The sequence below is a fragment of the Engystomops pustulosus genome, chromosome 2 (genome assembly GCF_040894005.1).
Source record: "Engystomops pustulosus chromosome 2, aEngPut4.maternal, whole genome shotgun sequence".
Taxonomy (NCBI): domain Eukaryota; kingdom Metazoa; phylum Chordata; class Amphibia; order Anura; family Leptodactylidae; genus Engystomops; species Engystomops pustulosus.
In genome coordinates, this window is record NC_092412.1 from 65,253,758 (window position 1) to 65,266,188 (window position 12,431).

Consider the following 12,431-nt stretch of genomic DNA (forward strand, 5'->3'; position numbering starts at 1 on the left):
TATGAGGTTAGAGTGTGACCCAGACTAAATTCTGCCCCCTAGAACTGGGGGGAGCCTGAGCATTTGAATTGTAGACCCAAGGAACTGCAAGCGGGCCTAACTACAAAGACAACTGTTAGGAATAAAGTGCAACTAAACATGAGCATAAAACCTTCCCATAGATACAAGGAACACATAGATAAAGCAAAAACAAGATACTTCAACTGGTCGATGGTATACACTTGATGTTTATTGTTTTTTGTTAACTTGAAATTCGGACAACGATAATAACATCTAATACATATCAGGCTTACAATCTTGTACAGGATTAATGTCTGATGTTTTGGTTTTATTTCTTGTGTCAAGTCTGGTAACTCGTGTATTAGCAACCATTGCACACTATGACATTTTATAATTCACCAAAAAGAGAGGAGGAACTGATGTAGTATGACCACCACAGCACCTCAACGCATGTTTTGCTGTTGCTTCAAGGGGGTAACTGTAGGATATGAAGTTATCATTGCTTTTTTGGAAGCGTGCTTAGCCTAAACATAGATTTGTTATCCTCTTCAGTATGGATAAGGCTCAGCTCCTGCCCGCAAGCTCTAGGGACTAATCGTTATCTATTTTCTTTTTTTACAATATTTATTTAAATGGTCGATAGCTTTTATTGCATTAATCTTATCTTGTACAACCTGCAACTGATAGGCTCTTCTTACATGTGACTTGTACGACAATTTGTGTTGTTGAAATGCACTTTTTAGTACATGTTCTGTGGTCTATGCAGAAAAGTCCTTTTTAAGGGACAGAAATTTTAAAATTCCAATTTTATGAAAAGCAGTAAAATAAGACCCTTTTCCTTGCCTCTTTACAAAATCAAGGCTCTACTATTCTTTGGTTAGAGAGAATGAAGGATCGAGCACCATGCTATACTTGTACCTGGTCGGGGGTTCTGCTTTCTGCCTTACCCCAGTGATGTGCTGTGGCAGATTCCCACAACCTTCTCTTTTTTTTTTTTTGGTTTGCTATAAGCACCAGAACCTCTATGCTTTAGTGCAATCTTGCTTTAGTGTCTCTCCCTCTCCCCACCTATAGGAGTTGTAGGAACTGCTACAATGAAACAATGAACTCACTGTTATATTTTGTTTCTGTAACTGCTACGTGGCTAAGAGCTCAATTGATTCTGTAACTGGACCATGAATTTTAAAGAGGACCAGTCACCCTCAAAACCAGCACTAGGAGCTGCTTACAAAAGTAAGCAGCTCCTAGTGCTACAACAGTCCCAGCAGTGTTACAATGATGGCATTATCGGAAACCTCTAACACTAACAAAAACATTGCTGCACTATACACTAGAAAAGCGGTCCGGCATATTCATGAGGAGGGCGGTAACTGGCGCATGACGTGGATGTGAGTCCCAAAGGGTCCATAAATGTGTTTTGTGCAAGGCCACACCATGTATTGATGTATTCTGTAATCTAAAAGTGTACCCATAGTGGGCCTGAAATTCTTACAAAATTTCTAAGGCTCAATGTTTGTAACATTTGTGTACATATTTCTATGTGTTTTGTCTTTTAGGTTGCAGAAGCAAATATTCTTGTCAGCAAAAATATGTACAGCCAAAAATGAGTTCAGGAGAAATCGGAGCACAGAAGCTGAGTACAAAGCAAACCAATGGAAATGGGGCGCCACTGCAGCTGGAGCTTTGTTGGGACTGGGCTCCATACTGGTCTTCGATGCTCGGAGAAGAAAGGTAAATACACAGGTCATAAGAAGAAAATGCCTCTGTCTACTTTTATTAGCCCTCTCCTGTGTGCTACACTGCTCATTGAAGAGACTGCAGTGCACATGGCTATTGGTTGTCTCCGAGTGTTTATAGAATATTGGTATAAAACCACTACAAATCTGTTAAATGGTCAGCAGTATTGATGTGAATAAAGACCTGGTGAGACAGATATCTAATTGTTTCCCTCAAGAGGTCTGTGCCTGCTTGCTCCTCACTGGAGGTGGGTCTGAGCAGTGAACTGAAGATTAGCAGGCAGGATAAGGACTCTGATAAAAAAATATCACAAATTTTGAATGGGTTGTATCATACTCTGAAGGTATAAGATGTTGTCTTTATAGTGTCTATGTAGTTCTTCTATTGCGGGAGAGCTGTTAATGGGTAAAAATGTCATCCAAAGTGACCATTCTGTGGATGAAATGACTTGTTTAAAAGTCATTAGTCCATGAAAATCCTTTCTGTAAGGCCTCATGTACACTTCTCATGCCGCCAGAGTCATAGAGTAAGACTGTGTGGGCAGTTGGCACGTTCACTGCAAACTAAAGCGCGCAGTTGTGTGCATGAGGCCTTAAAGAATGTTTACGAAGGAATCATTCATCCTCTAATCTGATGCAACTGAACATGGATACAAAATAATATTTGTATGTATGAACCGGATGTTGAATGAATGGTTGTTGTGTTCCTTTAACAGTACAACCTACTCCTTTTGTATGATTTTTACATCCACTTGTGCAGACCACCAAATTGCTTTTTTTTTTTTTTTGTTTCTTTTCAGTTCAATTTTTAAACTTATTTATGATTTTAATTCTATTCAGGTTACTCAAGCCGAGTCTAAAGAAGAGGCTGTACCATCAAATCCTTTTCCACAGTATACAAGAGAGGATGTGAAGAAACACACAAATCCTACCGATAGAATATGGGTAACGTATTCAGGAGAAGTATTTGACATCACAGACTTTGTGGAGCTACACCCTGGAGGAAAGCGAATCTTGCTAGCTGCTGGAGGAGCTCTAGAACCTTTCTGGGCCCTTTATGGGGTACATAAAAGTGAGCATGTCATGGAAATTTTGCAAGAATACAAGGTGGGGGTGCTCATCCACGATGACACGGAGGAGCCACAAGATTTATCCGATCCCTACTCTGGTGATCCTTCACGACATCCTATTCTAAAGATCAATAGTCAAAAACCTTTTAATGCGGAGCCTCCCCCTGAATTGTTGACTGAGAACTTCATTACTCCAAATGAGCTGTTCTTCAAGAGGAACCATTTGCCTGTGCCAAATATTAACCCTGATGAATTCCAGCTTATTGTAGACAGACCCCCTGGATTAAAGCAAGGTAAACCACTGAAATTGTCCCTCAAAGACCTGAAGACAAAGTATCCACGACATGAAGTGACTGTCACTTTACAGTGTGCTGGAAATAGACGCTCCGAGATGAATGCTATAAAGCAAGTTAAAGGGCTGGAATGGGGTACAGCCGCCATTAGCACAGCTCGTTGGGTAGGCGTAAGGCTGAGGGATGTTTTATTAGATGCTGGGTATACAGAGGACGTATCTGGAACACAACATGTCCAGTTTGAAGGATTGGATCAGGATATAACTGGAACAAAATATGGAGCTTCGATCTCCTTTAAACGTGCAATGAGCAAGGACCATGAAGTCCTACTTGCTTTTGAAATGAATGGTGAGGAATTGCCTAAAGACCACGGCTACCCTCTGCGGGTTATTGTGCCCGGTGTGGTAGGGGCTCGGAATGTGAAGTGGCTGGGACGCATTATTGTAAGTGAGGAGGAGAGTCTTAGCCACTGGCAGCAGAATGATTACAAAGGCTTCAATCCAAATGTGGATTGGGATACTGTAGACTTTTCTTCTTCTCCAGCCATACAAGACCTGCCAGTGCAGTCTGCTATTACAGAACCATGTCCTGGACAAACCATTACCCCAGATCATGACGGAAAAGTCACCATAAAAGGTTATGCATGGAGCGGAGGCGGGAGAGAGATTGTGCGAGTGGATGTCTCTCTGGATGGAGGAAAGACTTGGACAGTGGCTGATCTTACTGGAGAGCAGAAGGAGGGTCTGAAATGGGCATGGAAACTGTGGTCATTGGAGGCCGTTGTTCCCATTGAAGCGAAAGAAATAACCATAATCTGCAAAGCTGTAGATAGCGGCTACAATGTGCAGCCTGATACTGTGGCCCCAATATGGAACTTGCGTGGAGTATTGAATAACGCGTGGCACCGTGTCCGTGTCACAGTAGGAGAAGAACATTGATCAGAGATGAAGGGGTTTTCTCTTATAAAAGAGTATCAGGAAATCTAGATTTAGCTGATTAACATAATGACTTGTAGCTATACCTCGGTGATGCTTTCTGAAAGTATGGTAGTATTTCATACTGAAATTCAGTGTAATGTCACTAGACTGCAGTCATATTGTAAATGATTGAATCATTTACTTGTTTGATGCTGTCGTGTACCTAAAAATAGAACTTGTCAGCAACTAATAACCATAAAAATGGTTGTCATGTGCATTTGCTTTTTTTTTATCTTTAAGGATACCCCATAAACATCCTAATTTTATAAAGCCATTTTAGTCTTAAAGTGTAACCCTTTTTGCAGCATTTTTTTTACTGCGGAAAAATGAGCAGAGGGTAATAATTTGATATACTTCATTAGAGGAAACCGCTTCCGAGTTCTCTTTTCTGATTCTTCCTCCATTAGTGAGCAATGTATTTGAAAGCCTTCTTTATGCTTCAGACAGGAGGCTGATAAGTAAGGGAAATATTCTCTATGGAAATGGAATGGTATGGAAATGATTCAGCTCTTAAAGAAAATGATAAAGACAGTTCCTGGATAGTCTAGAGTTTGGTTATTAGACACTTTATCAGGTGATCTCTCAGCTGTCAGTGGAAGGCAGATGAAAAGGGACACGGAAACATATTTTAAAAGTATAACACAGTTCAGGTATTATCTGCACTATTTTATGCAAATTTGTAAAATGTCTAGTTACTTTGATACTAAGCCAATCTTCAAAGTAACTAGACATTTAACAAATTTGCATAAAATAGTGCAGATAATACCTGAACTGTGTTATACTTTTAAAATATGTTTCCGTGTCAAACAGTTGACCGACATAAGTGCAGAGCCAATCACTGTGATACTAAGCCAATCTTCACAGTGATTGGCTCTGCACTTATGTCGGTCAACTGTTTGTAAAGGGCTGTGGCTATTGCATGAGTTGGATGACAACCGCATTAAACACATTTGGGTGCAACTTTGCCCTGATACTTTAATGAGATAAAGCTGAAATGCAATTCACTGCGGCAAAGAAGTGCAGGGCAGCTGATCGACAGTGATGGCAACAGAATTCGCACCAGTCTTCTATTGATGAACTATATGAAAGTCCTTCTAGTCCTCCAAATAGTCCTCCTAAGTTATAGGAAACCTGCTTATGACTGAATTATCAAGGTAATACAGTGCCTATGTCTTCAAAGAAGTTTAATGTTTGTTGCTATTGTTGATTTTGGCCAATGGGATATCAAGGCTTTTCCCTCAGGAATGGTAGAGTTTTTGGATATCAACATAGCTGCTCTTTCTGATCTCTGGGGAGAAGCTGCTGGCTATTGGAAGTGTATAGCCTGCCTTAGAGTAATGTTACTAGGTATGGTGGTGATCTTAGTCTACCCAGTCATAGAAGGTCATTCTACATGTATAAGTTTAGCTGCTATTAAATATGTGAATCTTTAGTGCTATGTTTTGAGCACTATATCTTCCATTACAGCATCTGATGTAGAGCTGGAATACTGCAGGGTTCCTTCCCCCAAACTAAAGTATTTGTGGTAACCAAGGCAGTGGGAAAAGACTGTCAAACTATTTGTGAGCACTTGGGGGAGGATGGCGTTCATTGAAAGACTGTTTTATCATGCCTCACCCCTTTTCCCTGTTCCCTTAATATTGTAAGATAATATGTGTAGCCTCTGCTGTGTGACGCACAACTTTTGATGCCTGACAGCTTTTATTTCAGGTATACTTGTCTAAATAAACCAGTGAGTTACTAAATAGTAAGTGAAAACCTCGTATTGTAACTGGAATGGATTGGTGTATCTAATAATCATAACTGGTTGGTGTTCAACACTAAACCTCTCATGTTTTATTATATACAGATGTGATGCTCCTAGATGCCTTAAATATAGCATTTTGTTGAAATAAAACATTGTGCTTCATTCTGCTTTTATATGTAAAAAGCATAATAAAATATAATTTACAAGAAGTTCGGCTGTTTTCTTTTTGATTTGTAGATTTCCTTCACAATCAAGCGTCATAAACCAGGGACACTGACTCATAGATCCAGACACATTGGGGGTCATTTACTAAGGGCCCGATTCGCGTTTTCCCGACGTGTTACCCGAATATTTCCGATTTGCGCCGCTTGTACATGAATTGCCCCGGGTTTTTGGCGCACGCGATCGGATTGTGGCGCATCGGGGCCGGCATGCGCGCGACAGAAATCGGGGGGGCGTGGCCGAACGAAAACCCGACGTATTCGAAAAAAACGCCGCATTTAAAAACCGAAAATGTGTCGCTTGGGGAGCGCTCACCTTCACCTTCTATGGGATGGTGCATTCCGGGGCGTTAAGATTATTTTCGGCGCTGCAGCGCCACCTGGTGGACGGCGGAGGAACTACCATCTTAAATCCCAGCCGGACCCGAATCCTGTGCAGAGAACGCGCCGCTGGATCGCGAATGGGCCGGGTAAGTAAATGTGCCCCATTATGTGGTAATCTTGTGTCTTGAGAGGTCAATGAGCTCCTTCCTTCTAAAAGCAACTTTTAGAATTATGATAATTAACCTGACGGGCTCCTGGGGTGAACACAACCCCCTCTGTGTTGCAGCTTCTCAGATTGTTACACTGCACAAGGAACACTACCAAAAAACGGATCCCGTTTCCAGGACCTCTATAAGGTTACACAGGGTGTTTGGTAATGCTTAACATGTAGGCCAGGTGTGCGCATGGAGGTACTCTCATACCAATTGAAAAATATTACAGATATTTGTTTTAAAAGGGGAAAAAATGCTTGAAAGGAATACAGAAGAACAACTGTTTACAAATTATTTTGTCCTTGCTATTGTTTACCTTATCTTTCTGCAACTTCTCTGCTTGAAGACCATGTTGTGGCTTGTACTAAGCGAACACAAGGACAATTAGTATAAACATTCTGTTTTTATGAGAACAAGGCCTCTGGAAGAAACGGTGCATAGTTCATCAACATTTTGGTAGAATGTCTGTCTTTAAAGGGGAGGTTCTGGTATATTCAAGCTGGCCTATGCACTATTTTATAACCTCTTCATGCCCCTATGCAGATCATTTTCTGTGTTTTTATATATGCAGCTGTGTGCTAATAAAGATTGTGTGTCTGCTCTCATTCCGGTACCAGTAGCCATTTTGGTTTTATAGCAGTTAATCTGGAAGTCGCCTTACAACTGGTAAGGGCTGTTTGAGCCATAGATAAAGATCTTTTTCAGTTAGCTAGTGGGTGCAGGCACAGAGGCTTGTTGAAGTGGGAAGGTTTGTGTCACAATAGCCAAATGCTTTCTGGCATTTGATAGAAAAAGCCTTAAGTTTCTGTTACAGTTTCTAACATTCACTTGTATTCTTGATTCAAATCCTAGCTAATTTAAAGAAATCTGTCATGCAAATGAACCCACCCAACATAAAGACTTCATTAAAAACTATGATTAAAAAGCATTACCCTAATTCCTAAATGGTTAGTTGCCATATCTGCAATGTTACAAAACTCAAAAAGTTCAATTTTGATTATATCTGAACAGAGCACCTTCTTCCACATGTTTGGTGTCTTCCAGGTGGCTTGTGGCAAACTTCTAAACAAGACCTTTAATGGATATCTGAGAAATGGTTTTCTTTTTGCCACTCTTCTATGAAGACCATATTTGTGCAGTATACGGCTGATTGTTGTCCCATGGACAGACTCTCCTACCTCAGCTGTAGATCTATACAGTTTATCCAGAGGGATCATGGGCCTCTTGGCCACATCTCTGATCAGTCTTCTTGTTTGAGATGAAAGATTAGAGGGACGACCAGGTCTGGTAGATCTGCAGTGGTCTGATACTCTTTCCACTTCAATATCATCACTTGCACACTGCTCCTTTAGGATGTTTAAAGTTTGAAATCTTTTTGTACCCAAATCCGGCATTGAACTCCACAACAGAATCCGGGACCACCCTGGTGTGTTCCTTGGTCTTCATGATGCCGAACCAGACTATCACAGAGCAGGTGCATGTATACTTGATTACACACAGGTGGATTATATTTATCACCATCAGTCATTTAGGACAACATTGGATCATTCCGAGATCTTCACTGAACTTCTGGAGTGAGTTTGCTGCACAGATATTGTTTATTATTATTTATTTATTTTATTTTTTTTTACAAATGTTTAATATATCCAATAGACTTTGTTTCACTTCACAATTGTGTTCCACTTGTTGATTCTGAACCATTAAATTTAAATTTTATATCTTTATGCTTGAAACCTGATATGTGGCAAAAAGTAGAAAAGTTCAAAGGGGTCGAATACTTTCGCAAGGCACTGTATATGCAACTTGCCTGATGTGAGTCCAGTCACACTGAGTTGTACATATTAAATTTTACTTGCTCTGCCCGGCCTCCTTGTTCCTGTTTGACTGGTCTAAGTGCTGTGATATGCTACTGTATGGAACATGGAGAGCGAGTTCTGTTACATCATTGGGCACTTAGTCATGTGACCAGGATGACCTCATCTAAGATCCTGTTACATTTGTAACCTCCACCCCATGTAAGTATCTAATTGCATAAAATAACAGCATGCCTCCATGGAGGATGGGGGAGAAGTAGAAGTTCATGGAGGCTGATGTGATGAGCTGCATAAATGGGGGAGAAATGTAATAGGACCTTAGATAATGTCACCCTGGTCACATGACTTACTGAGAAGAGGTAAGGAACATTGGAAGGGTCTGGTCAAGCAGGACATGTCCCCTCTGATGCCGGGTAATCTATAAAGTTGATTTATAGAGATGTAAGGCAAACAATTGTTTGCTAAAAAAAAGGGTGTCAGTTAATAGGGCTCTATAGAAACCTGTCGCTAGCTGTATTTCTGAAAATATGATTACAGGTTCCCTTTAACATTGGGGTAAGGAACCACCTGTTTGCCTTTAATTACAAAGCTTTTTCAGAGATATTCGAAGTTCTCTTGTAGAAAACCTCAACTTGGTAAATTTACCAAAATGAGGAACGGACAGTGATTGAGGAATGAGGAACTAGGTCAGTGATTTTCAACCTTTTTTGAGCCGCGGCACACTTTTTATACTTAGAAAATCCTGGGGCACACCACCAACCAAAATAGCACAAAATGACACTAAAACAGTCATAAAAGGCCTAGCGGCCTCCCTTTGCTAATAAAAAACCCCTAGCGGCCTCCCTTTACTAATAAAAACCTCTAGCGTCCTCCCTTTACTAATTAAGAGCCCCTAGCAGCCCCCCTTTACTAATTAAAAGGTCCTAGCGGCCTCCCTTTACTAATTAAAAGGCCCTAGATGCCCCCTTTACTAATTAAGAGCCCCTAGCGGCCTCCCTTTACTAATTAAGAGCCCCTAGCGGCCTCCCTTTACTAATTAAAAGGCCCTAGATGCCCCCTTTACTAATTAAGAGCCCCTAGCGGCCTCCCTTTACTAATTAAGAGCCCCTAGCGGCCTCCCTTTACTAATTAAAAGGCCCTAGATGCCCCCTTTACTAATTAAGAGCCCCTAGCGGCCTCCCTTTACTAATTAAGAGCCCCTAGCGGCCTCCCTTTACTAATTAAGAGCCCCTAGCGGCCTCCCTTTTACTAATTAAAAGGCCCTAGCGGCCTCCCTTTTACTAATTAAGAGCCCCTAGCGGCCTCCCTTTACTAATTAAGAGCCCCTAGCGGCCTCCCTTTTACTAATTAAGAGCCCCTAGCGGCCTCCCTTTACTAATTAAGAGCCCCTAGCGGCCTCCCTTTACTAATTAAGAGCCCCTAGCGGCCTCCCTTTACTAATTAAGAGCCCCTAGCGGCCTCCCTTTACTAATTAAGAGCCCCTAGCGGCCTCCCTTTACTAATTAAGAGCCCCTAGCGGCCTCCCTTTACTAATTAAGAGCCCCTAGCGGCCTCCCTTTACTAATTAAGAGCCCCTAGCGGCCTCCCTTTACTAATTAAGAGCCCCTAGCGGCCTCCCTTTACTAATTAAGAGCCCCTAGCGGCCTCCCTTTACTAATTAAGAGCCCCTAGCGGCCTCCCTTTACTAATTAAGAGCCCCTAGCGGCCTCCCTTTACTAATTAAGAGCCCCTAGCGGCCTCCCTTTACTAATTAAGAGCCCCTAGCGGCCTCCCTTTACTAATTAAGAGCCCCTAGCGGCCTCCCTTTACTAATTAAGAGCCCCTAGCGGCCTCCCTTTACTAATAAAAAAAAAAAAAGACCCTAGCTGCCTTCCCTATACAAATAATAACCTTATATACTTACCCTTGATGTCTTCTTCCGCGTACCTTTACTCCTAATGGCGATCCGCGCACCCCGCGTCGGCGATCTGCCCATCTTCTGTAACTCCTGCACCGCGCGCCTCTGGTCACGTGACTTACGCGACCTGACGTCAGGTCGCGTCAGTCACGTGACATGGGCCGTGCGGTGCAGGAGTTACAGAAGATGGGCAGATCGCCGACGCGGGGCTTGTAGGTGAGTATGGGGCAGAAACACGGGGGCGCGGCGGCAGCACTACACAGGGGCACCATGGCTCAGGGAACTTTCCCCGCGGCACACTCAACCATGTGTCGCGGCACACTAGTGTGCTGCGGCACACAGGTTGAAAATCACTGTACTAGGTACTTCAAACAGAATGCCATTGGCAACTAATTATCCTATAACCGCAAACCACTACCCAACTCTTTCTGTAAAAAAAAAACGGCGTTATTTTAGTATGCTCTATAAATCAAATGTAGTAATCCAGAATATTACTAATTATATAGAATATTGACTAGTAGAAAATTAATCATTACCTACTATATTAGAATGTGCAGTATCGAGTTAACAATTTACATTGTACTAGCTTCTCCGCCTAGACCATCTGTTCCTCTATTCTCATAACAGTTGTCAGCTGGGGAAATCTAATAAAAGCATAAAAGTTACAACATAGTCACCAATAAGGAGATTGCTTCCCCTAAAATATAAATACCCCCCCTGTATTTCTGAAATCTTAGAACATTTAAATTGGCAAATTAATAGCAATCTGTTAGAATTGTAGTTACCAGTTTACTAATTATTGTAATTGCTGTTGCATCAGCTGAGGTTACATTAAAGGACATGAGGTAAAAGGGGTTGTACAGCCATTCTAGGTTAAAATTTTGAATCCCAGTATCTTTATTAGATTCTACTTCTTGGCTCTGGCTATTTTTGGCTCTGAAAATAGTTTTTAAAAGTTTTTTACCTTTTTATTCCATGTGATACGATGCGAATATGAAAGATGGTCGCAACTCTCTGCAAAAAAACTTCAATTCCTACACTACTCTGCTCTCATGAAGCAGTGTGTGCACGCACACTGTATGTGCCGCTCCACGACTGGCTGCGTAATGTGCACTGCAGGAGAGTATGAGCAGCCAAGCAGCAGAGACAGATCGGTCCACGAATGCACAGCAGAAGCAGGGAGATCAGTAAGTGTAATCAACTACAAACTACTAATTTCTGTAAATAAAAAAACCAAGAAGGGAATGCTAACAACAATTACTTAATGCATTGACTTTATTTTATATACAACATAGAGGACAAGGTGCACAGCCATACAACCCCTTTAACTTTTTGCCCCAAATTATAAAAAGAATTAAGTTTTTAGGCCACGTTTACACATTGTGCATTCAAAACGCAGTTGCCAATTGGGAGGGACTGGAAAGGAGCAGTTCCTTCCCACCCTTGGGAAACCGCTCCTCCATGTGACCTTTTCAAATATATTAAAACACCCATCACTGGGCTTAGCGACGCCCCTGCTCCTCTACAGCCAATCCCGAGTGTGGGGAGTTATTCATATATTTGAAAAGGTCACACATTTCCCAAGGGTGGGGGGGAACTGCTCCTTTCCAGCCCCTCCCAATTGGCAACTGCCTAGTCACACAGCAGATGCCAATGAAAGGTACAAAATAACATATCTTTTTTTCTGTAAAACCTATTTTTTTTTATACAAAAACACTTTGGCAGTGTATGTACTATGCTCTGTGGGGACTGGGGGAGTGCTAAAAATGGGTCTCCTGGTGACAGGTTCACTTTAAGTTTAACTTGTATGCAAGTTGGAAAAGATATACTTTGTGAAACCCCAGACAAATTGGATTTGAAACTCCAGACAGTTGGAATATCTCAATTTGGGGTTGACGTAAGAGCAAAGTATTAACAATAAAGCCTCATTGCAGAAAATTTTCATAACTCTTACAGCTGTTCACTGCAGCCTGGGTCTAAGGCCTCTTTCACACTAATGTGTGTAGCAGCTGCTCACGCCTCCCCTCACTATAGTGAGGCACGGTTCCTGGCTGTACATACGAGAAAAGATGACGCATGCTGTATCTTTTTTATCTCGTGTATGGTACACCCCACCCCCAGTCAATAGGTAACCAGCACA

The 12,431-nt window shown here is 41.8% G+C and overlaps 2 protein-coding genes across 3 annotated transcripts in view; both read left to right on the forward strand.

Annotated features, from left to right (window-relative positions):
* SUOX (sulfite oxidase) overlaps positions 1 to 4,770 on the forward strand; it is a 47,251-nt gene extending 42,481 nt beyond the window's left edge. For both annotated transcript variants that reach the window (XM_072135050.1, XM_072135051.1), the window contains exons 3-4: positions 1,557 to 1,731; positions 2,577 to 4,770. In XM_072135050.1, the coding sequence (XP_071991151.1) occupies positions 1,557 to 1,731; positions 2,577 to 4,037 (1,636 nt within the window). In that variant the 3' untranslated portion in view covers positions 4,038 to 4,770. The remainder of the gene's footprint in view (positions 1 to 1,556; positions 1,732 to 2,576) is intronic.
* RPS26 (ribosomal protein S26) overlaps positions 1 to 12,431 on the forward strand; it is a 104,738-nt gene that overhangs the window by 48,274 nt on the left and 44,033 nt on the right. The window lies entirely within an intron of this gene.